Here is a 25236-nt window from a genome sequence, read left to right on the forward strand (position 1 = left end):
TTTTTTTTTTTTTTTTGCAGTACACGGGCCTCTCACTGTTGTGGCCTCTCCTGTTGTGGAGCACAGGCTCCGGATGCGCAGGCTCAGCGGCCATGGCTCACGGGCCCAGCCGCTCCGCGGCATGTGGGATCTTCCCAGACCGGGGCACGAACCCGTGTCCCCTGCATCGGCAGGCGGACTCTCAACCACTGCGCCACCAGGGAAGCCCCCCACTAATGAACTTGATGATGTATGTATTGACTCTGAGGAGCTACCCCCTCTGAGCCCCAGGAGCATGGTTGGGGGCCTGCATCCTCTCCAGGCCCTCCCCTGAATCCTGGCAGGGATGCCGGCTCCAGGCAGGAACTCCTGCGACACATCCACACCCTCCAATTGCCCCTTCGGTGCTACTCACACAGCACCCAGGACTCCTGGTGACCCTCAAAGTGTCTTAATGCCACACCCCCAGCTGAGGACAAGGCCTTGGGGGCCCTGCTTGCTGCAGGCCAGGCCAACCTGTCATCACCCGGGGGCTGAGTGGGCAGCAGACCTGGGCTCAAACCCTTCTCTGCCCCACTGGGTGGTCGGGTGGGGACTCAGTTTCTCCATCTATGTCTGGTACACAGGTAGCTCCGTGCTAGGAGGTGGGAGATGCCTAGGCCAGGGAATCAAGTTTGGGGGACTTTTAGCTAACAGCCCCCCTTCAAGTCAGATTTGGTCACTCACCCTTAGAAGCTCCTTGGTGGCATCCCCATGACTGCAGTGGCACCTGAGTTCTCCTTCCCTGGCTTCCCTGCCAAGCCTTTCCTGCCCAATCCCATGGTGCCTTTGCCTTTCCTGTGTCTTCCTTTGGGTACTGTGTCTGCCCCTACCCACTTCGGCCTGGCTGGCCGTCAGCACCATGTCAGCAGCCAGGCTGCACTTGGGGGCTGTGTCCTACCAGGAACACATGGCCCTGGGGCCCCACCACGTCACCCCACCCCAGGAGCATCCCCAGTTGGACTCCCCTGTGGGCCCAGCCGGGAGGGGGAATCCTGCTGCCTCTGAGAGGAGTTGGCTGGACCAGAAGGCCTCCTGCTGTCCAAGCCCAGATGACGCCATGGGGAGCTCCTGGTCCACCCCTCAGCCCCCTCACATGCAGCACCAACTTTCATCGGTGCTGGGGCCCCTGGCCTCGTGCTCCTACATCATCCAGGCCACTGTTGCTCGGCCTGGAAATTCTTCTCGAGGGGGTGAAAACAGGGTCAGCGTGCCAGCCAGTGCCCGGCGTCTGCGTGAAGGTCTCAGAGCAGCTTGTGTTCACAGAAACAGACCCAGTCTGTGTGGCGGGGCACAGCTGGGCGGGGAGCAGAGTTCCAGTGTTTATTATCGTACATATATATATTTCATGTGTATACACAGATAGTTTTCTCTCTTAGAAGTATTAAAAAATTGATCAACCTTCAATCTATAAAAAATACCTACTCTACACGATAGAAAAATCTCTCCTCCAAGTTTACATTGATTTACACCCAAAGCTTTCCCCAAAATATACAATACGAGGCAATGTCTTAAATCTTAGTGTAGAAGGTGGGCCACGTGGAGGGTGGAGGGACACAGAGCCACACACACGCTCACGCACGCACGCACACACACACCCTCACGTATGCGCTCGCACACAACGGTGGCCCACCTGTATGCAGGGTCTTGGCCCACCTGGGAGCACCCAGAGGCTCCTGGCTGGCGCTCAGGCTCGGGGGGCAGGCCCAGCAGCCCCTGTGGGTGATGCTGCTGCTCCTGGCAGTGCAAGTGCCGGGCAGGGGCTTCCTTGAAGGAGCCCCCAAGCCACCAGGAAGGCCTTGAACTGTGTACTTGTGAGAGCCTGCCCGCCCCAGCCTCCTGCAAAGTGCACCTTGTGGAGACAGGACGACTCCTAAAGACCTCAAACTCCCAGAGGAAACTGGTTCCAGACGTTTGGTTTCCTCGGGCCAGCGGAGATCCGCACAGGGAGGAGAGGACACACCCCTGGGAGCCACAGCCCTGCCTGAACCCCCAGGGTCAGAGGGGAACAGCAACACCCACCCGATACAGACAGCACATTCCATGCCATGACTCTCAAGTCACAGGAGCGTCAGCGCCCAGAGTTACTGCAGCGAGAGGCTGGCCGTGAGCACAGGCCCGTGGCCTAGAGGCCCCTGGGCCTGAAGCTGGACCAAGGGGCCCCTTCTGGTTGGATGCCAGCCTGAGCAGCTCCAGGAAAGCTGGAGGGGGGTGGCCCTGCAGCTCCTGGCCAGACCCTGACACACACTGGCCTCTCCTGCTTGCCCTCCCCCTGCCCCACCATGTCTGGCGCCAGGGTCCTGGGGCTTCTATGCCATCCAGGAGTGGCTGAGACTTGGATGGCACCAGGTTAGGGTGCCTGGCGGGCACAGGGAGCAGCACCCCCAGCGGGGACCCATTTCATTCCTTTTTTCCCTGACAAGGCAGGAAGCGTGGGAGAGGTCACAGAGGGGTTCACCCCAGCCTGAGAGACTGTCCCTCATTCTCTGCAGAAAGGAGGGCATAGCGAGAGGCCAGAGCCACTGCAGGCTCCGGTCCCAGCATCCCTCCTCCCCCGCCCTGCCCTGCCCAGCTGTGTGCTCCACGGTGGGTGAGGGACCTCGGTCTCAGCTGCGTGTGTGCTGTGCTGGAGCCCCGCTGAGTGGCACTACTTGACCTCCAGGATGGACGGGTTGGTCTCCATGATGGCCACGATGATCCTGTCGATGTAGTCCTGCAGGCGGAAGTTGATCTCCTCCTGCTTCTGGATGGCATCCATGAGCTGTGGGAGGAGCTAGGGGTCGGTCCAGGTGCCCAGACTGCGGACACCCGCAGGGGACGGCGCGGGGCGTTACCTCATCGCGGGAGACGGAGCTGATCTCTGCGGCGAGAGACTCAGAGAAGGCCGTGGAGAAGAGGTTCTTGGCGCCCTGGATGCTCAGGTTGATGATCTGCCCGTTGAGCTCATCATTCTGCTCCTTCAGGCTGCGGTTGTCCTGGGGGACACGGGGCGTCACTTCTGGGCCGAGGCAGGACCACCAACTCGGGCACCAGCCCCCACGCGCCCCCATGTCGGCCCCCGGAAGCATGAGCCCAGCCCGCACCTGCTTCAGCCTCCGGACCTCCTGCTCCAGCTCACTCTCCCGCGTGCGGCTGTTGTACTCCTGCAGGCCTGCGCTGCTGCTGCGGCCCCTCCTCTGCTCGGCCTCCAGCTTGAAGAGCTGCAGATGCTCCAGCTGCTTGCGCAGGTCCTCGATCAGCTGCAGCAGCGGGAGTTGGCTCAGCTTGGCTTCAGGACCTCTGGGGCGGTCTAAACGCCAAGGGGGGGGGGACCCCGGGGCTCTGTGCTCACCTCCTGGGTCACCTCCTTGTCCCTCTGGAACTGGTGTCTCTCGTGGCTCAGCCTGTCCCCCAGCTTCCTCCTGTTTTCCTGTTCCTCACTGAGCCGTAGAGACAGCTCCTCAATCTCATCTAGCAGCTTCTGCTTCTCCTGCAAGAACGAAACAGTTGCCGGAGACATGCCCGTCTGCCGCCCATCCATGCAGCTCTCCTCAGCTGTCTGCGCCCGACACGTGGCAGGTGGGCCTGCGAGGCGCCCGGGACTGTTTCCGGGAGGAGGCCAGAGCCCAAGTGCTCTCAGATGTCCTCAGGGTGCAGAGTTGCCCAGGGATCCCTGGGTGGGGAGGGGACCACGGGGCACAAGGGGTCAAGCTGAAGTCAGCCCCTCAAGGACATCATCCTAGATTCAAACCAGGTGTTAATCTATGCGTGACTCTTCAGGCCCAAGGATGCCGGGAAGCCAGGCAGGGTCGCGCATCTTCCAGGAAAGGGACGGCCAGGCCCAGTGTGTCCTGGCTCCCTCACCCCCGGGGCCACCAGCCTGCTCTCAAGCAGCACAGCTTCCTGGCCTGCAGCCACACCCCTACAGGCCCATCGGCCAACAGTGCGGCTGCCCTGCTTTGGAGAACCTGTCTCAGGTCCTGATGGCCCAAAGTCACCTGGGGCAGAGGGCGGGGAGAGTCTGGCCGGCAGCTTACCTCCTCCAAGCGCTCGATGCTGGCCTTCAGGCAGGGCATGCAGGACCTCAGCTCACTGTTCTCCTCGTCCAGCTGCTGCAGCCTGGGTCACAAGAACAAGGCTGGGACCCGCAGAGCTGTCCCCCGGCCACCACACGCACCCAACACAAGGGCCCTGGGCCAAAGCTTCTTGTAAGCCAGGATGGTGTCTCTACACACCTCCGGTTTACAGAGAAGCTGCAGACACAGAGCGAGTTCCACGGACCCTGAGCCCCTTTCGGCTTCTCCAGGCATCTGCTCACCATCGTGGCGTTCATCACACCCATGCTGGAAATGCAAATGACCAACCCATGGACTCAACACAGCTTTCCCACCAGCGCTCCTTCCCGTCTGGTGTCCCCGCGCCGCATTAGCCGTCATGGCTCCTCTGTCCCCTCTGGTCTGCAGCAATCTCTGGACTTCCCGGGCTCTTCATGACCTTGACAGTTCTGAGCAGGTCTGGTCATGTATTTGGTAAAATGTCCCTCAGACTGGGTTTGTCTGGTGTCTTCTCGTGACTGCACAGGTTGTGGGTTTGGGGAGAATCCCACAGAGAAGAGGTGCCCTTCGCATCATGGGTGACGTTGACCTGGATCGCCTGGTTGGGGTGTGTCTGCTAGGTGTCTCCTCTGTCAAGTTCTCCTTTTCCTGTTCCTTCTCTGTTGTCTGGAGGCCAGTCATGGGGTCCAGTTCACGCTTCAGGGACCCCCGAGCGGACGTGTCTGTGTGTTATTTGGTGTCCTCTGCAGGAGTCCACATTGGGTTACACTCTGGATGGCGGTTCCTACTGTGCCCCAGCTATGCCCACTGGGAGCCATGACACACCGTCGTCTGTGTGTGCTTCTGTTCAAGCACCTCTCTGCTTCCTGGCACCCCAGGCTCTGCCGGTTTTCCTCTGTCCCAGCCACAGACCCAGCCCTTCTCCAAGAATCCCCAGTTCCTTCCATGGCCCCGCTGTCCTCACCCCCGCAAGAACCCCAGGGAGCTGAGGGAGGCCACCAGGGTCCAGGCACATGAAGCTGCTAACTGAGGTGCAAAGAGCAGGCAGCGGTGACCCCGAGTCCCATCTTGCTCTGTGAGGGCCTCATGAGGCCCTGTCCACCTCGGGCCCCTGCAGCTGCTGTCCCACTCGGCCAGCAGGATGTCCCACTCAGCCAGCAGGATGCCCCCTGCCGTGCAGGCTCTGGTGCTGGCAGACACGGGAGGCAGGACGGCCCGCCCCTAGGCACCCACAGCCCGGTGGACAGGGCCCCACGGAGAGGCTGTGGCCTGCAGGTCCACTGGATGGCACTGTGCCAAGGCCCAGGAAGAAGGCTTTCCCGGGAGGTGATACTGCAGGCCAGCCCCCAGGGAGGCCTCCCGTCCAGGAAGACCCCAGCACAGCTCTGTGTGCAGTCCCTCCTGCCACCTCCCACTGTTGAAAATGTGTCAAAATGTATTTTCCAGCTTTAAGAGCTGAAGGTAAACACATGCTAAAGAGCCTAGAGTTGTCGTTCACGAGGGTAAAATGGCTGCACGATGAAGGCTGAGAGTGGTGCCCATTCAGTTAAAAAGACTGTGAAATACCCGCCTCCCCATCACTACCCACCCAGGAGCAAGCTCTGCAGAGGGAGGATGAGCAGGAACCTCCAGGTGACTGTTAACTTGTGGACATCTAGGTTCTCTGCTGGTTTTGTTTGACAAACAACGTTTGAGATCCACGCGTCACCGTGAGTGGACGCCCCCAGCCTGAGTTCCTGGTCCACTCCTGTGCCTTTGTGGGGTGTCTGCACAGAGTATGCTCCTCTTTTCCTGACTTATCTAAGGCTTATGCCTTCAGGGGAGCATAGGGGTAATTTTCTCAAGTTGCCTTAAAAAAAGATTTTGACTTTGATTTTGAATGGTGCAGCATCCACTGGAGAAAGATTAGAGAAAGTGACATCCAGGTAGTGTCAGTCTTTGCCTTCAAATACTTTGTGGCCTTCAGTAGAGTTTTTTAGTTTTCTTCACAAAGGTTTTTCCACTGTTCGTAAAATCAAATTTGTTCCTAGGTATCGTGCCCTCCTGGGGTGGCCAGCTGTTGTGGTGAGAGCCCAGCTGCATTTCTCATCAGCCCTATCCCCCACCTGACCTGCGGGTCCCCCGTCCCCCTCTCCCCCACCTGACCTGCGGGTCCCTCGTCCCCCTCTCCCCAACCTGGCCCGCGGGTCCCCTGTCCCCCCTCTCCCCCACCTGGCCTGCAGGTTCTCGATCTCGATGCTCTTCTCTCGCTCCATCTTGCACAGGAGCTCCTTCTGCTTGCGTGTCTCCTCCAGGACCATCTCACAGGCTCTCAGCTCCTGCTCCTTGAGCTGCTCCTCCAGGGCATTGGCTCTGCAAGGCAGAGGGGGAGGGGAGAAACCGTCCTGAGATGCTAAGCCCAGAGCTGGAGAGAGCGGCCCTGCCCAGAGAGGGGACAGGAAGGCACTGAGACGTCCCCCAATGGCCCACAGCTCTAGTCAAGGGCAGTTCTGAAGCAGGACATGTATCCCCCCAAACACCCTTCACCTCACAGAGGGTGACTGGCCTTCAGACCACGGCACAGTCCTGATGGCAAGGACAGTCCCCATCATTCCCAGGGGGCATTACCCCCATCCTGGCCTGCACCCACAGTTGCCTCCTGCTCGCTGGGTGTGGGCAGGAGACCCTCCCGGGCACAAGCCCACCAGGTGCCTGGCCCCTGACCCCAGGGCACCTTGCACTGATACTCCAGGCTGGAGACATGGTGTACAGACCCACCCCACCCAGGTCAGCCGTGGCAGACTCGAAGGCAGGTATAGCAAGAACATGGGGACAGAAGGAAGGTACACATGAGGACCCTGACCCTGGCCTCTTCCCAGACCACCACTCCCAAGTGCAGGAGACAGGAACGGACCAAACCACAGAGAAGGGCTCTGGGCCCTGCCTGTGGATGGCTGGAGCCCATGCCTCTAAGCTGCCCGTCCACACAGGGTTTCTCATCTGCTTTTTGGTGCTTCGCACCCAAGAGTGAACAGACAGCCAAAGACCACCAGACATCACAGGAAAGCTCTTAATACAAAGTGGCCAAAGCAAACAGAAAAAACGACCTGAAGGAGACACACATCATGTGGGAAATACCACAGAAGCCCTGTAACTATCACCCTCAGAGGCCTGAGACACCACGTCCACGAAACAGGAGCAGCTGTTGCAGAAGGAATGGGTAACAGAAGTAACTCTTAGCCATTAAAACTACGACACGACAAAATTTTAAATTCAATAGAATAACTGAAGGAGAAAACCAAAGATTATTACACAGAAAAAAAGAATAATGAGAAAGTTAGAGAATAAGGAAGTAAAGAAAATGAGAAGGAAGGTCCATAAGGTCTGATATCTGATTAACAGAAGTTCAGACAGACAAGAAAATGGAAGAAACTCTGAGAGACACGTTTTCCAGATTTAAAGGCTGGAAACCACGTGCCCTCAGCACAAGAAACAAGAAGAGACCCTCATGGCATCGGGAGAGAATAGGACCCCAAAGAGCAGTGAGCCCAGCGGTGCCAGGGCCTTGGTCACAGACGGGACAGACGGCAGCGGAGCCGGCTTCCAGGGACCCAGCTCCCAGCGGGATCCCAGACTCAGCCACACTATCGATGGTGGGGGTGGAGGGGGGACACGACACAACCCCGTTTTCAGACACGTGAGGCCTTAGGAAGCCTGGCTCCTATGCTGCGAGTAGGGCATCTGCTCAGAAAGCGAGTAAGCAAAGAAGAAATGCGGGATCTGGAGAACAAGAAACCAGATGTGGAGAAAGCAGGTGGAACTCCTAGGATGAAAAGAAAGGAGAGCAGTGCGGCGGGTCAGTGCGGCTGGGAAACGCCAAGCAGCAGCGGCAGGAGTGTGTGGTTGAGGGGAACTTAGGCAAACACTGGCAGAAACGGCCCCAGGAAGTGGATATGACAGGCCCTGGGGCTGGGTGGCCGGGCAGGGCACAGAGTGTGGACTTTCCACCACAAACGTGGGTAACTGATAAGTGCCCATTGGATGAGATGAACCTCCAGTCAGCTGGAGAAAGGAGTCTGGTGGCCCATCCAGATCTCCCTGGACAAGGACAGGGAGGGAGTAAGGAATGTCCTGCAGACGCAGCACTGGAGCCCCAGCCCTCGCATGAGCAGGGCCGACCCCACCCCTGGCTCTGCAGCAGCAAAGCAGGGCAGGAAAGCAGGTGGCCCCCCGAGCCAGGGTCTCGACCACACAGGAGAACGTGCTTCTGCTGCTCTGTTATAGCAGTGGGCGAGGCGCCCAGGACAGCATGGCACATCCCGGTTCCCAGCCTCCAAGAGCAGGAGGACAGGTCATGAAGGCCCATCTCGCCCAGGAGAAGCCACAACAGGAGGCTAGCGTCCCCCAGAGCCTCAGGGCCAGTGTCCAGCGCTGGTACAAGTGCTCGGAGGGTGAGGAGCCTGGGGCTGCAGAGGGTTCGGCAGGGCCAGGCTTCGCCCAGAACACATGCCGTGCTCCCAGCCTCTGGACCTCTTGAAAGGGGTCTGTGACCCCAAGCCTCTGGCTGCACACAGGCCAAGTCCCTTGTCCTCTGCAGGAGAAGTGCTGTAAACTGGGGTGAGGTACACAGCGTGACCGGCTTCCCAACACCGAAAACCACACCACGTGCTGTGAAAAGTCTGCAAAACAGGAGATGGGGAAGCACCTGCTCCCTCCTTACACCGACTTCCACACGGCTGTTATTTCTAACTCAGAGCTCGTGGCTTCCACGTGGGGCTCGGTCGCACTGCTATGCCCCATGAGGACCCCATGCTTCAAGGGTGGGTCAAGTACCCGAGCACAGGGAGCTCTGGAGGCACTGGCCCCAGCCCAGAGCCCCCACTTGCTGCCTTGGTTTCCTTGTCCAGGAGATGCGGAGATGAAGCAAGCCTGTGTGGGGTGGGGGGCGCACCTTTGGTCAGGACAGGTCTTGGAAGCGGGGCACACGCCAGACACCCCCAGACGGGAATCCCAGCCGGGCACTCTGCAGGCCGGGTGTCAGCCCCGGCTTCTCCTGAGAGGTCCCTCCCTCGCCCTTTCCTCTGGGGAGAGCCCTCAGCAGGAGCCTTGCTCACCCCACACCATCCAGCAGCTGAATGGAGGGTGGTGCTCAGAGAACCTGAGGGGAGGAGAACGACCAGGGGGCGGATCACATCCCACAGGCACTAAGAGGCCTGAACTCACCTGTGCACCAGCTGGAGGTTCTCCTGCCTCAGCCGGCTGTGCTGCTCCCCGTTGGCAGCCGTGTCCTTTTCCAGCTCCGACACTCGCTTCTCCAGGAAGACAACCTGGGGAGCAAGATGGTGGTTTGAGACGCCCCGTGAACGAGGCAGCGCAGCCCTATGGGCACCAGTGAGGACGGGGGAGCACGTGGTGCCCTCAACCCTCAAAGGCAAAGGAGCTGAGGGGCCGCAGGCAGGGCCACTGCTCGGCCAGACACAGCCCACAGAGGCGGCTCACGCTGGGGACTCGAGTGACAGAAAGGCCCGGGGTTTGGAGCCAGACACGCTCACCAGGCGGTGGGAGGCATGACGGCCAGACCGGAGAGCTGGGGAGGGCTCTGCAGAGCTGAGATGCTGGAGGTGCTGTAGAGGTCCAGGAGGTGGGGGGCAGGGTGAGGTGGGCGAGGGGGACAGAAGGAGGTGGGAGAGAAGGTGGGGGGGGGTGTCTGTGGCCACCCTGCCCCTGCACTTCCTGGAGCTGGTCCTGGAGCCCCAGGGCCTTGGCCACGGGGAGGCTGCCCTGCCCCCAGCAACCTCTCAGGAGTGGCCGATTCCACCGTCCTGGTTCTAGGATCACTGCAGGCTGCAGGCCCTCCCGCCTCCCCGGCCGGCACCTCTCCATGGACAACGTGACACCTCTCCTGTTCACCCCGTGGCTGCCAACCCGAGGAAACCCGCCAGAGATCATCAGGGCTGGTGGACGGCGCAGCCCTGCCGGCGCCATCACCACCTCCCACTGTGCCCTCTGCGCACCTCACTCAACACACCCACCGGGGCCTGTGCCTGAGGCCACTGAGTTGTCCACACGTGGCCCTCCGGCCCTGCCATCCATCCAGGGCCTACCTTGTCAGCAATGTCCTCTTCCATGCCCTCCACAGGGTCTGGGGGAGGGTCCTGCAGGGCCTCCATGGTCAGGGCCCCTGACTGATGCAGGTGCCTGGGGAGAATAAACGACAGCCCTGTCCAGAGAAGGTCCTTCAGCAGAGCAAGGAGAGCAAAGAAGGGGGACAACTTCGCGGCCAGGCCTGTACACATGAACACCCCCAGGCTGGTCTGGAAAGCAGAACCCAGCAGCAGGCGGCCAGGTCTCCACCGAAGGGGACTCCGGGCAGGACACCACTACTGAGGGCTGGGTGAACAGGCCATAGTCTGTGGAGCCCAACGGGCCCGGCCTCCTTCCCTACCAGCTACTGGGCCAAGATACTTTGAACTTGGGCAATAAAACAGGACGTCACTCCTCTCAGTGATATGAAATAATCTCATCTTCCCCGAGCCGTGAAACATTAATTCAAGGTCATGACCTGTGGGCACACTGTAACTTCCACGTCCTCTCCATCTCTGACTTCCAGGCACACCTCCTGGGGCAGCCATGGCAAGACACACTCGGGGCCTCTGGGGGCCGACCGTGAAAAGGGCACAGGCCCTTGGCTCTGACACATGCGGAAGACGCCTCAGCACTGTGTGACCCTGAGGAAGCTAGGCACCCTCCCTATGCTACAGAATGGGGATCTGCAGGCTGTCACATAACTAAGGACATAGCACAGAGCCAGTTCAATAAAACACTGTTAAAAAGTACACTCTCAGGACTTCCCTGGTGGTCCAGTGGTTAGGACTCTGTGCTTCCATTGCAGCAGGCCCGGGTTCGTTCCCAGGTTGAGGAAATAAGATCCCGCATGCCGTGCCACATGGCCAAAAAAAAAAAAAGTACAGTCTCTTTACCAAACATAAGAAGTTCTATTTCCTTTTCAGCACTGACTGAGCTTGCGCATTCCTTACATTTCTTTTCCAGAAACATTCTCAGGGGAACAAAAAGGAAGGGCATCTTTAACCCTGTAGACCACAATCCCCAACTGTGCCTTGGGGGGTACGTATCAGCGCATTTCTGTGGATTTCACTGAATTCCCCGAGGGCGCTGAATCCCAAGGGCCAGGGGAGGACAGGCCATCAAGTTGCCATCTAATCACTCCTCTTAACATCCATGACCTTGACCTAAACATGAGCTCCTGACCCCACTCCTGGGGCAGGAAGCTGCCCACCCCAGACCCAGAGACCACCCTGAGGAGGGTCCAAAGCCTGGGGGCTGACACCCGATCCTGATCTCAGACCAGGGGTTCAGGCATTTTCCAAGGGCTGAATCTGGGGTTGGGGTGTGTGGCCACAGCATGTAGCCACCTTAGGGTAAGGCCAAGGTTCCTCCCATGGTGGGTGGGGAGCTTGTTTATTTAAGCCCATCCTGGCTCAGGAGACCTACCAGGGGAAGTGGGGGGATGCCTGATCCACCCCAAAGGGAGTCAGGTCAAGCCTGGCCGGTGGACGGGACTGCACCCTAAATGTCACCCAACCCCAGACCTGCTGTCGCCCTGTGAGGTCCCCAGGCACACCGATCCCAGAGCCATCTGCACCCAGGCGAGCACACAGCCAGGTCAGAGGCCTGGGCTGAAACGATGCCACAAGAGTGAAATGACAGCAAGCATTTTAAGTTTCTTTGGAAGGCTGGTGGCAGTTCTAAGGGCAGAAGAGCAGCAGATTCAAAGTGCACGTGTGTGTGTGTGTGTGTGTGTGTGTGCGCGCGCACCGACTGCAGACGATGCCTGTTTGTAAACAACAAACACCTGCAGGCTGGCCTTTTTTTATACCAAAGGGTATCTGCAAAGGAAGATGAATTCTCAGAGCAGCAGCCACAGAGGCCAAAAGCCGAGGAGCTGGGCCCTGGCGGCTCCAGGTCCGTCCACGTGCCTGGTGTGGGAGCTGGGAGGGCAAGTCAGCTTCCTTAGTCTCACCAGCTGCAGGCTGTTTGGGTAAAAGGTGGAGCGAGAAGGGAATGCTGAAACTATGATCAAAGCATGGTCTGGAATTACTAGGACGCTCCCAAGACCCAGGTGATGGAGAGAGCAAGTGAGGAGGGTGGGCCTTTGGATTCACCTCTGCTTCCCCTGGACCCTCAGCCCTTAACATGATAGGAAAAGAAAAACAAGTGTTTTACATCCTCAGGGACAGAAGCAGGAGGGTAGACAGGGCCAGAGATGAGATGTCCAGGGCGCCGGACGCTGGAGGAGAGCCCAGGCGGCTGGCACCTGAGGGGCAGCAGGGAGGAGCTCAGATGGGGGAGGGGCGGCCCCCACCAGGCACCCAACTCAGGACTGCAGGCCTCCAAACGGGCTGCACCACAGCCTATGAACTACCTGAAGGTCGGCAGCCAGGCAGGACCCCACTCAGAGGGAGACCTCTAGCAAGAGAGACAGAGCTCAGGGAAGGGTGGGGGAGCCAGAGCAGAGAGGCCGCCTTCAGGGGCTCCGGGGGCAGGGGCTCCGGGGGCAGGGGCTCTGGGGGCAGGGGCTCCGGGGGTAGGAGCTCCAGGACCAGGAGGTGGGGTGGAGGGCTCTGTGGATCGGATCGTGCTCCAGAGAGGCCCGCAGAGCTCAGGGCAGGCACTTCCAGACTGGAACCACCCAGCGTAATTAACGGTGGAAAGGACGCACAAGATTCGTCCTGAAATGTCTGAGCTTCAGGGACAGGGAGAACATCTTTTAAAAGCTTCCAGAAGGGAAAAGCAGTCACAAAGAAAAACCAGCAAGCGCTAGACTGTCCTGCAGCAGCACCAGGACTAGAGGATAATGAGCAACGCCTACAAAATGGCTAAACGGAAACCACTTCTGATCTAGAATTCCACCCCAAGCCAAACCACAGGAGTAAAATGTCCAACAAGGGCTCGAAAATTTATTTCCTGGGCACGTCTTTTCTCAAGAAGCTACCAGAAGACGTGCTGGATAGAAAATGGAGATTAAAAAAAGGAAGAAGGGGCTCAGGGGGCGAGATGATCCAACACCTGAAACAGACACCAGGACCCGGCATCAGGGAGACATGCGGGGCTGCAGCAGTGCAGCCCACACAGCATGGGCGGAGGGGGTTAGGGCTCTGGGGGAACCATTCAGGCAGCAGCAGGGCCAGGCAGTGGAGGCAGAAGACGACGCAAATAAAAACATAAAGGCAATCACTGCCTCCAGGAGAAGCAACAACTCATCTTAGAAAGGAAATCCAGTAACACATCACATGGCTTCCTGTGAAGAATGCCGGCATCTTACAAGCCTAGAGCAGGCCTGGCAGGAGGGGTGAACGCATGTGCTGTTACCTCTCACTGCAAGAAGCCAGTGGGCAGCTCCCAAAACTGAAAAATGAAGAAGTGGTCACCAACGCTTGTTCTTTAGAAGCTCCTCCACCTCCTCCTCACCTTGGGGAGCCAGCAGGGGTGGAAAGGACACAGCCCTTGAAGGAGGTGGACCCAGACCTGGGCTGTGGCATCAGGGCCCCCGCTGACCCTCCCCACCAGGTTAGCCTACAGCCCTCACATGGGAAAGACTCAACTGAACAGGAGGAAGGACAAAAGTTTCCACCACAGACCCCCAGCCACAAACACAGGTCCAAATCTACTGCTTTGGAAATTCTTTTTACAACCCGTCCCCTCAAACTATTTTCAATCCCAAACCATGAGAAGTAACTTTCAGAAGTTTTTTAAAAAATACCTTGAAAATAGTATTTTCTAAACAAGTTTTTAAAGCACTATGACCAGTGACACATTTCAGAAGAGCATCTCAGTGGGCAACCAGGGTTCCTACCTTGCCACCTTCTTGCTGGAGAGCTGCTTCGATGGACTGCAGAAATCAAAACAAACAGGAAAACGGTGTCAGAGAACAGACAGGGAGGATGGAGAGGAAGCAGGAAACTCAGGCGAAAGAGATATGGGGTGGGGGCGTGTCCGCAGGCATGCAGCACCCGCTCCCGAGGCCAGCTCCATGCACGGAAAGGCTCGCTCAGCAAAACATTCAGGGGCACGGGGACAATCTCAGGGGCCTGTCACCTGGTCCCAGCCCTCAAGGAAGTTTCAGATGGTGTCACAACCGGGCCTCGGTTCAGGGGCTGGCCCCAGCGCCTGGACCCACAGGTGGCCATGCTGGGTTCGAGCCATCGGCCAATGGCACATCCCAAGTGATTTTGGAGCCACACTGCCCTCCAAAGGCTCGGCCGTCAGAGGCTCCACACAAGGCGTGACACGGGCCCGTGTGTACAGGAAAGCTCTGTTGTCGGTTTTAACTCTGGCACTGACATTTCAACCTCTACCAGCCCAGCTGCGCAGAGACTCGCAAAGCTTTCCTGCTGCCGTTTCAGGACAGGAAAGTCAGCCCCATGTCGCCTGCCTGACGTGATCACCTGCAGTGGCAAAAGGGCCAAGCTTACTGTACCCCTTGTTTGCTTCCCAATTTAACTGCTAAACTATTAGCTTCAACCTATGAGAACAAGAATAGCGTCACGGCCAGACAGACACACACCCATCAGTTACTGTGACCCCCTCAGGCTGGGGCAAGAAACCCTGTCTGGGGAGACACGCTGTTCCCATCACCAGCAACTGTACCCATTACCAACGCACTGCCTCTCCGCTCTGGGCTCGTCCTGCCTACCAGCTCCTGGCCCCTGTGATGCTGCGTCGGCAGAGGGTGCTGGACAGGGACCCAGGAAAGGGCCTGCTTCCTGGTGCCCCTGCTGCCTGGGCAGCACCACGGTTTGAACTTGGGCCCTGATCCCCACACTCCCGAATCCCACCTGGGCGGCTGCACCTGACACCTCCCAGGCAGTTCCGTGGTGGAAGTCCCTCTGGTGAGACCCCTCCCAGCGAACAGCGTTCCTGGCAGCCAGAGGGCAGACTTCTGCAAGTTTTAGAAGGTGCGGCTACGCCCTCTGCAGCCGGTGGCGTGAGCCGCTGCTCCTCCCTCACAGCTGCTGCCCTGTCTCCTCCTGAGCTCTCCTCCCAGCCAATGCCACATTAATCCAATCCCCAGTTACAATGGTCACTCTCTATTAAACTTTCCTATTCAAGTTACTGTGTGGTCCCCTCTTCTGACTGGGCCCTGACTGATGCTGTACATTTGAACACAAGTCTAATTTCATCCTGGAGCAACAGGAAAGGACAGACCACTGTCCAGTGTGCTGTCCCACTTCAGGGGCTGGCATCACTTGCACCTCTGGGTAAAGCAGACGTCTCAGTTTCTACAAAATGAACCGTTTTACAGAGGCTCCCAGGTATGTGGAAAATACGTATGTTCTGAGGTTCACTGGGTAGAAATTATATCAGACGTCAAAGCTGCTGTCTGAATATGGTTTGGACTAAATCACCTTTCACCAACCACAAAGCATGACCAAATACGTTTATTTTGAGGCAATTCCATGGAAACCAATGGGTAAGATTCACATCTCCTTAAGTGAGTGTGTAGGGGAAAGTTCCTGACTGATTATAACGAGGGTTCTGATGGCATATTAACCCCCTTGTTAGTGCCTGTCTTAGGGAACAGGTGGCTGAAACTGGATGTGAGACCCCCTGGACTTGCTGGCTGGACTCGGCCACGTCCCAGTCTGTTCTCTGCCCCACAAAGCCTAGCAGAGGCAACTGTGGCCACCCTGGGGCAGGTCTTCAATGTGGGAAAAGATCACTTCCACATCAAGTACCTTCGGAGGGTGAGAGCTGAGATACGGGGAAGGCAGGTCCCTGCTCGGGAAGGACAAATGACCATCCCCGCCAGGCTGAGCGGCCATCCTGGAGCGCTGAGCACGGGGCTGAACACGAGGGGTAAAGGGAGGCTGGCAGGTCTCTGGAATCCCTGGTCTCCCTAGAAGCTCCTCAAAGAGCACCTCCAGTTCTCCTCAGCGCTGCTGGCACCCCCAGCTCCCCTCTGAAGCTGCCGATCGGCCCTATCCCTCACCTGACCAGGTGCTGGCTGGACCCCGGCCCAAGCTCTGAGCTACACAAGTGCAGGAGGAAGGGCTGAACCAGCACCAGGACACTACTGGCTGTCGGTCGCAGGGCCCACCAGGCAGACTGAGCGGCCGAGGCCAAGCCCCAAGGGCAGACGGCAGGCCCAGGAGGAAGCGTACATGCCAAAACCATTAGGATGGTTCACCTTCCATGCAACTCCCACCAGTCCAAGGCCCCTGCCTCCAGGAAGTTGCATGGGAGCCCACAGCACTGGTCGGCACGTCCCACCCCTTCCTTGCTGCCCACATGAGAACGCCTGGCAGTCCCTCACTCCCTCCACTGGGCTGGGGCTGTGGGGTGCGCCACACAAGGGCCCATCTCTCCTCCACACAAGCTAATCAGCAATCTGCCTAACGGACATGTCAGCATGTGCAAACCACCCAAAATGCTTCCTGCAGCTGGAGCCTGTGAGGCTGTGAGGAGCCAGGTGCCTCCTCCTGGGACTCTGACTGGGGGTGGGTACAGGGGGCGGAGAGGGAACCAGGAGATGAGGAGAGGGAGAAGCGAAGAGCAGCAGGCATGCTGGGCCCAGCGGCCCGTTCCGGGGACAGAGCAGCCAGTGACTCTGCCGCTGACGGAGGCTGCACAGCCTCCCAGAGACCAGCTCAGGGCAGGGCTCATCCCGATTCAAACTGACGCCCCCGAAAGCTGCTCACAAGTCTGCACTGAAGACCTACTCTCACTTTAGATTTCCCAGTGCTACTTCTTGTGACTCTCAACTTCAAACATCTTTCAGTAAAACGGAGAAAGCACATCTTTCTAAAAGCAGACTTTCTCCCACATGCTGGCTGTCTTCAGGCAGGGCAGAGGCAGGGGACTGGACCGTGGCATGCACACAGGGCACCAGACCAGGAACAGCACATGCAGGGCAGGGGCCGGAGAAAAGTCCGCTGTCCGCACGTCTGCCCGGCCTCTGGAGGAAGCCCCCGGAGTGGGCCAGGCATAGGGAGTGGCACCTGGGCCAGGGCAGTGGGGGCGGCTGCGGGCAGGTGGAGTCTGCCTCCCCCGGGACAGAGAGCAGGCCAGGCACCGCATAGGTTACCTATTCTTTTCAAGATCGTTCAGGCGAGCAGAAAGATCCTCAAGGCGGTTGATTTGTTTGTGGCACTGGCTACAGTAAAACTCAAAAGCCTCATCTGTGAGGATGCTGTGCAGCTTGGCGGCAAGTGGGTCAGCGCTGGAGGGACGAGAGGTGTGGCTTCAGGAGAGAGCAAGGATCGGGTGGCTGGACAGGGTGAGCTGTCAGGCGGATGCCGCGGAGGCCTCTGTCACCCTCAGCACCACCTCCGGGACCTGCAACACCCGGCGCAGCGGCTGGGGGCACCTTCCTGGTCAGGCTCTCAGAAGACACAGGCGCAGCCCCGCGGCTCGTTGTAAAAGAAGAACCCTGCTTTGCCAAGAAGTAAATGACTGGACACACTGCATCCTCCTTTGTCAGAAACACATCAGCGCGAGAGCAACGCACACGGCCAGGGGGCGTCTTACTTTCTGTTCTGTAACCCTGTCAGTAACTGTCTAAGAACCACCAGAACCAAGAACTATGGGTAGATGACTTTCGTAACTCATAATTCCGTTAGCCGTGCCACGACCTAATCTCAGTGGGCTTTCAGGGCAGTGGTAACGGCAGCCACGTCTTGTGGACATTAGGACCCCAGGCTACAGAAAAGTTAAAGTGAGACATCAATCGTAGCGCAGAAGTAACCCTGCGGACATGGGATGAGGGACGGACACACGGAACAAATGGAGAGATCACCAAAATGGGGAGACACACGCCCCGCAGGGCCACAGCCTGGCCCTCGGGGCAGCACCACTTGGAGCACGTCAGGCAGCCCTGCTGGCTTGGCCCCCGCCCAGGCCCTTGGCCTCTGCTGTTGGCACAGCTGGAGAATTTCCAGAACTGGGGGCAGAAGGGAGAGGTAACTAACATGTGCAGGCTGTCCAACCAGGCCAGGGTCTCCCCGAGGGGCTGGCACATTCCCTGACCTGGATACAAGGGTGGGTGCTTTCTCCCAGGGCCTCCTGCAGCCCGAAGAGGCAGGAGAGCCAGGCAGGAGCCAGCTCCATGAGCGAAGGTCCTGCCCTTTAGATGCCACAGTTGAGTTTATTCAAAGCCAGAATTTTCCAGAGAGTTTGGGGATGTCAGGTGATTATAAGAAAATGAATCCGAACAGCCATTTGTGATGTTAAACCTCCCTCAGAGGCCAGTCGAAGGGCACAAACTTTCAGCAAGAGGAATAAGGTCCGAGGACACTACAGATGATAACACCGTGCAATCAGACCTTGGAGATACTGCGGGTTCACCTGCAGCCCATCGCAATAAAGTGAGTATTGCAATAAAGTGAGTTATGCGAAGTTTTTGGTTTCCAGTGCATGTAAAAGTTAAGTTTACACTGTACCGTAGTCCAATAAGTGTGTAAAAGTATCACATCTAAAAAAACAACGTAGGGAATTCCCTGGTGGTTAGGACTCTGCGCTTCCACTGCAGGGGACGTGAGTTCGCCCTATGGCCAGGGAACTAAGATCCCGCAAGCCACACGGCACAGCCAAAAAATTAAAATATTAAAAATTGAAAAAGGAAAGAGAAAACCCATGTGCATGCATACCTTAACTAAAAAATACTTTATTCCTGAAAAATGCTCACCAGCATCTAGGCCTTCAGGGAGCTGTAATCCTTTTTTTTTTCCTAAGTAGAAGGCTGCTCCCTGTTGGGGAGAGGAGCTCCTTCTATTTTTTTTTTAAATTTATTTATTTATTTTTGGCTGCATTGGGTCTTTGTTGCTGTGCGTGGGCTTTCTCTAGTTGTCGTGGCTTCTCTTGTTGCAGAGCACGGGCTCTAGGCACACAGGCTTCAGTAGTTGTGGCTCGTGGGCTCTAGAGCGCAGGCTCAGTAGTTGTGGCACACGGGCTTAGTTGCTCCGCGGCATGTGGGATCTTCCCGGACCAGGGCTTGAACCCGTGTCCCCTGCACTGGCAGGCAGATTCTTAACCACTGTGCCACCAGGGAAGCCCTGTAATCCTTTTGCAACAGTCACGTCAAGGATTGCTGATCACAGATTCCCACAACAAACAATTATAATGAGAGTCTGAAATATTGTTAGAATTACCATAACGTGACACAGAGACACGGTGCAAGCAATGGCTTTGGAAAAATGATGCAGGGCATCCACAGGCCTTCAGTGAGTAAAAAACACAAAGGGAAGTGCAGGACGAGGTCCACCTGCACAGCAAGACTGAGACTGCTGAGCAGGGTGTCAACACTCACACACACACACTCACACACACTCACACTCTCTCACACACACACTCACACACTCTCACACACACAGCCTCCCTCAAGCTCAATGCAAAACACAATGTGATCCACAAACAGCACTGTGAAACCCGTAAAGCCGAGTTTCCCAACCCCAGCTCTGTGCCCTGGGACTCGGCTGAGGCCCCATAAACGGGGAGTGACTGGGACCATAACCGATGAGAGGAACCACAGCCAACTGTTATCCCGATAGAAATCTTAAAAATTTGACTGTGGCATTGTTCAATTATATTACAGTGAATAAAACAAGTTCTCTGTGAACCAAAAGGAGACCCTCCCCCTTAACAGAACGTGAAGAGACAGGGCCCTGGTGCAGGGCTCTTACCTGGGGGTGAGGAAGACGGGGTCTCTGCAGCCGTGCTCCCCGTTGCAGAGGGTCTCTGGGGACAGCTCCGCCTCACTGCCCTCACCATAGTCCTCGAAATGTTCCTCGCCTCCTATCACCGTGACGACCGACTGGCTGTGCAGGTGGGACCTGCAGAGGCAAACGAGTGTCAGCTGCTGACATGGGCTGCGGGCACCCCAGAGCCGCGGGCATGACCTGAGCCTCCAGCAGAAACGTGCAGTGACCACACGTGTGAGTTCGTGTTCTAACAGCTGCGCTAGAGAAGGTAAATGCACAGGTGAAACTGACTTTAACAATGTACTTCACTTGGCCCAACATACCCAAAATCATCACTTCCAAAACAAGATCTTTATATCATCTATGTCCTTGTGTCATAATAAGCTTTCGAATCTGGTGTTTGCTGCACCCCGGGCACACGGCAGGTGCTCCCCGCCCCGGGGCCGGGCCACCACCTCACCACGGACCCCCCCACCCCCCAAGATCCTGTGAGCAGGCGCAGGAGCTGCCCCCTCAGAGGGGCAGGCCTGGTAGTCAGGAGGGGCCAGTCTCTGTCCGCTGCCCAGACCCACAGTCGCACGACACGCAGCGCAAGCTCCCCGAGGCACCTGACCCCAATGGTCTCGGGACGTCCGACTGCTCTCTGAAGAGCGTGTCCGAGTCTGACTGCCTCCCGCCTGCTACCAGCCCTCACCTTCTCACACAGAGACAGGAAGAAATGATTCCTTCCGACAGACACCATTTCACACTAAGCTGCTTTCTGTTTCTGTAGATGAGCTGCTTCGTGGATCCACGTGCCCAGACCCCGGGAGAGGAAGCTGCCCCCAAAGTGAGAGGGAGCATGCACAGCCTCCATGGGCTGGACGTGGACGCCCGTGGGCGGCGAGGAGCCCAGCGCCTGTCCTCATGTCAGAGGGGATGTGCACTTGGTGCTGGGGACCCGGGGCAGACCACGCAGCCGTCACGCACCGCATCGACAGAAAACGGATGACTTTAGATTATAATCGGCAACCTCGTGGCAATTCAAGATTTTCTCATTTGACACCAACGTGACTTCAACGAATCCTGAGGGCAAGTCACTGCTTAAGCAGCAAAACAGCCCAGAGCCTAGAAACTTCCAGAGAAAAACTAAGACCTCATAATGGTTTCCCAGATTTGACACTTCAACTTCGATTACTTGACCCAAATTGAATTTAAAGAACTTAGGGACTTCCCTGGTCGTGCAGTGGTTAAGATTCCACGCTCCCAATACAGGGGGCCCAGGTTCAATCCCTGGTCAGGGAACTAGATCCCACATGCATGCCGCAACTAAGAGTCCACATGCCACAACTAAGGACCCCACGAGCCACAACTAAGGAGCCCGCAAGCCACAACTAAGATCCAGTGCAACCAAATAAATAAATAAATATTTAAAGAAATTTAAAAGAACTTACCTATTACCTTAAAAAATACTGATCAGGGGCTTCCCTGGTGGCACAGTGGTTAAGAATCCGCCTGCCAATGCAGGGGACATGGGTTCAAGCCCTGGTCCGGGAAGATCCCACGTGCCGCGGAGCAACTAAGCCCATGCGCCACAACTACTGAGCCTGCACTCTAGAGCCTTTGAGCCACAGCTACTGAAGCCCGTGCGCCTAGGGCCTGTGCTCTGTGACAAGAGAAGCCACCGCGATGAGAAGCCCGCGCACCGCAACAAAGAGCAGCCCCCGCTCACCACAACTAGAGAAAGCCCGCACGCAGCAACGAAGACCCAATGCAGCCAATAAATAAATAAATAAATTCTTTAAAAAAAAAAAAAGTACTGATCAGGAAGCTACAGCAAACGTGGCATCCCCAGCCCCACGTATTCTACCCTCACACCTCCCTCTTTGGTCACTGCAAGCCACTCTGGGCTCCCATCTCCACACGCTGGGCTTGGCCCCTGGTGGCCCTGGAAGGTGTTCCTCCAGTCCCAACAGAGCCCAATGGCCGAACGCGCATGCACGACGCCCCCTTCCCTACCAGACGGTCACCCCACACCGTAGCAATCAAGGAAAGACCCCAATAAATGGAGCAATAAACTATGTTCAAAGACTGCGAGACCCATAGGGACAAGATGTTGGTTCTGTCCAAATAATCTACAGATCCAGCAAAATCCCAACCCAAATCCCAGCAGGTACTTTTTTCCAGAGACTAACAAGCTGAATCTATATAAAATCCACATGGAAATGTGAAGGCCAAAGGTGCCAACGCAGCCTTGTAGAGTGAGGCTGGAGGGTGCACATGGCCGAACGGCAGGACCAGCGGGCGACAAGCCTGGAGCAGAAGGACTGAGCGATGTTGACCTGCACAGGGCACACAGGGCCAAGCAGGGCGTCCAGCACAGCCCATGCACTCGGCCACCTTGTGGGGCAATGAGGAAGGAGGGGGCTTCAAAACCGAGCCTGAGCCAATGGACATTTATACAGGAAAAATGACCCCTGCCTCACACCATGCACAAAAACTCCCTTACGGGGAGATGAAAGAGCTGAAAACAAAGGCAAAACAATAAAGCTGTTAAAGAAAAGCAGAAGTAAACGTCACAGTGATGTGAAGTAAGCAGAGACCTCTGAAGCAGAACACAGACGTGCCAACCACAAAAGACAAACAGATACACTGGACTACAGTAGAATTTAAAACGTCTGTTCTCAGACACCCCAGGGAAGTGAGAAGATGACCTGCAGAGGGGGAAAAAGATGCCTGCAACACACCCGGGACAAAGGAGTCCCCTGAGACAGAGGAAGAGCTCCCACAATTGAAGACAGAGGAAAAGACGGCCCACGGGACCCGGGGAGGCCAGATCCACCCACTGCCTGTATCTGCAGAGGCAGCCAACGCAGAGCTGAGAAGCAGTGCTGGGACCATCGGGCCACGAGCCTGTTTACTATCTGGCCTCTACAGAAAAGCTTTCAGAGTCCTGCAACCAACAAAGGGGCGAAAGCCTGGAACAGGCACCGCACAGGAGAGGGTCTCCACATGGGCAGCCAGTGCAAGAAAGGCACTGCCCCCGTCAGGCACCTGGGAAACCCAAGTGAGGACCACCTGCTCTGCGTGCCCTCAGACAACAGGCGTGAAGAAGCGGAGGATGCCAGGCGCTGCGAGAATGGAGAGCAGCTGGAACCCGCAGGCGGCTGGCAGGCAGGGAACTACCAAACCCCGCCTGTAAGTGTCTGACCTGCAGTAACCCCTACAGAGGAGCCTGTGCCCCAGGTGCGCCCTACGCCACCAAGGAACAAACCCGGCCACCAAAAGACGTGATTGCTTACAGGCAGCAGCTTTATTCATGAAACCAAAACTGTGAGCAAACCCAATGCCCCAATGCCCACTGACAGGAAATAAAGAAGCTGCGGGCTTCTTAATGGAACACTCAATAATAACCAGAATAAACCACTCACAACGGTGCACACAGACACGGATAAACCTCACAGCCACGATACCAAGTGGGAGAAGCCAGGTGGAGAAAGGATACACACTGTGTGATGACCCTTGAGTGAGGAACAAACCAGGAGCCAGGGTACCAGGGAAGGAGCTGGGGGGGCGGGGGGGCGGGAGGGCTGGCGCCTGGGATAGGCATGCCATCTTCAATTAGGGAGGAAAAACACAAGCTCTGCAGGGGCCAAACAAGAAACAAAACAAAATAAAATAAGCAAAATTCCAGTTTCAAGGCCTCCCGGGGAGCCCAGGGCAGAACCGCCAGCCGTCACCTGGGCCCACATGGACCACCTGGCACCTGGCTTCTCTGATCCGGCCCTTCCCCCTCACTGTCCTCAAACGCATGGAGTCAGGGTGACATAAAGATGAAGACGTTTGAAATGTGTCTCGCCCTGGGTCATAAGAATTGTGATGACAAAATCCAAAAGACCAAGCGAACGTTTTCTCCTAGGATTCCTATCTGTACAGAGGAGCACCTTCTGACGGAGGCTGCACGGTCAGCTGGGCACAGGCTCTTCCCAGGACCACAGCCCTCCGCAGGCTCACACTCCCCTCTGGATCACCTGACACGAACCCCACCATGAACCCATCTGCCATCGGCCCCGGGCCATGTAGATAGGAACAGACCTGCCCGGGAGCAGCAGCAGGGCGCCGTGGCCGGGCTCCTCCGTGGCGTCCAGGCATTCGGGGGGCACCAGGGTGCCTGTGTCCTCATCCGTGAAGGTCTCACACTCGCTGTAGGTGCTCTCAGAGCCCATGTATGCGCTGTCTGTCACCTCGTTGGCCTAGGAGAGAGAGCCAAGAGTCAGTCCCGGGGCCCGGGAAAGGACCCCGTGGAGCGGGAGCTTGCACGTGGGAGATGTCCCTCCTGTACTTCTAAGCAGAAACAGTAGGTTACAAAACACTTCAGTATTTTCAAAAATGAAAAATAGGCACATGTTCAAGAGCAGAAAAAATGACTGGAGGGATTTTTAAACTTAGTTATAGAAATATGCCTAAAATGGACACAAAGTATCCCAACATCACAGGATACATGCCAGAACAGCCCGTTTTGTGGCTTTCCAGCACTGGAATGAATTCTACCCCAGCAACTAACGTTCAACAGTGTAAGACTATGCCTTTTAAAAAGTCCCCATCAATATCTGCTCTGTACGTGCAAGCTATTGCTTTGAAATTCAATTACGTGGTCTAACCTCAAAATACGAATTCATCAATTATTTGACCAATTATGTTTTCTGGTTAAATGTCTACTTTCCCGGACTTCCCTGGTGGCGCAGTGGTTAAGAATCCACCTGCCAATGCAAGGGACGCGGGTTCGATCCCTGGTCCAGGAAGATCCCACATGCCACAGAGCAGCTAAGCCCATGTGCCACAACTACTGAGCCTGCGTTCTAGAGCCCATGGGCCACAGCTACTGAGCCCACATGCCACAACTACTGAAGCCCGTGCGCCTAGAGCCCTCCCGTGCTCTGCAACAAAGAGAAGCCACCGCAATGAAAAGCCCGCACACTGCAACGAGGAGTATAGCCCCTGCTCTCTGCAACTAGAGAAAGCCCGCGTGCAGCAACAAAGACCCAACACAGCCAAAAATAAACTAATTAATTAATTAATTAATTTTAAAAAGGTCTACTTTCCCACTAAACACATCTTTGTTTTTTTACTCTTGTGGACCCAGTACCGAGCACAGGGCTGGGCGTACAGCAGACAGTAGATATTTGTGGATTGTCCAAATGAACTTAAAACTGAAAAACCATTAAACAGGCCATTTTCAATGTACAATCTCAGCTTTAACTGAAGTGCAACTTCATTGGTTAGGAGAAGTAGCCATCCTTTCATGCTTGAAAGAGTCTGAGGTTAACAATTTGCAAACAAGTAAGAATTCAGAGAAGCAACTGGAGACGGTGCACTTTGTCCTCGGGCTCTGGTGTCACAAGATGGGGGGGGGGGGCTAGAGGGTCCCTGACGGCTGTCTCCGCACCTGCGCCCGATGGAGACCCAGGGCCCATCCTCGGTCTGCCGTCCAGCAGCCGTGTGACCCCAGC

At 56.7% G+C, this 25236-nt stretch overlaps 1 protein-coding gene across 1 annotated transcript; it reads right to left on the reverse strand.

The window, feature by feature from the left end:
• Positions 1-2665: 2665 nt before the first annotated feature.
• On the reverse strand, positions 2666-23952 carry RAB11FIP3 (RAB11 family interacting protein 3). The gene is made up of 11 exons (XM_065892578.1): positions 23822-23952; positions 19730-19879; positions 13906-13941; positions 10136-10229; positions 9255-9358; positions 6264-6404; positions 4035-4116; positions 3350-3487; positions 3102-3257; positions 2853-2993; positions 2666-2779 (listed from the first exon to the last, which is right to left on the reverse strand). The coding sequence occupies exons 1-11, from the start codon at positions 23950-23952 to the stop codon at positions 2666-2668; spliced, it is 1287 nt and encodes a 428-aa protein (XP_065748650.1).
• Between the last annotated feature and the right edge of the window lie 1284 nt (positions 23953-25236).

This window comes from Phocoena phocoena, chromosome 15 (genome assembly GCF_963924675.1).
Source record: "Phocoena phocoena chromosome 15, mPhoPho1.1, whole genome shotgun sequence".
Classification (NCBI taxonomy): Eukaryota; Metazoa; Chordata; class Mammalia; order Artiodactyla; family Phocoenidae; genus Phocoena; species Phocoena phocoena.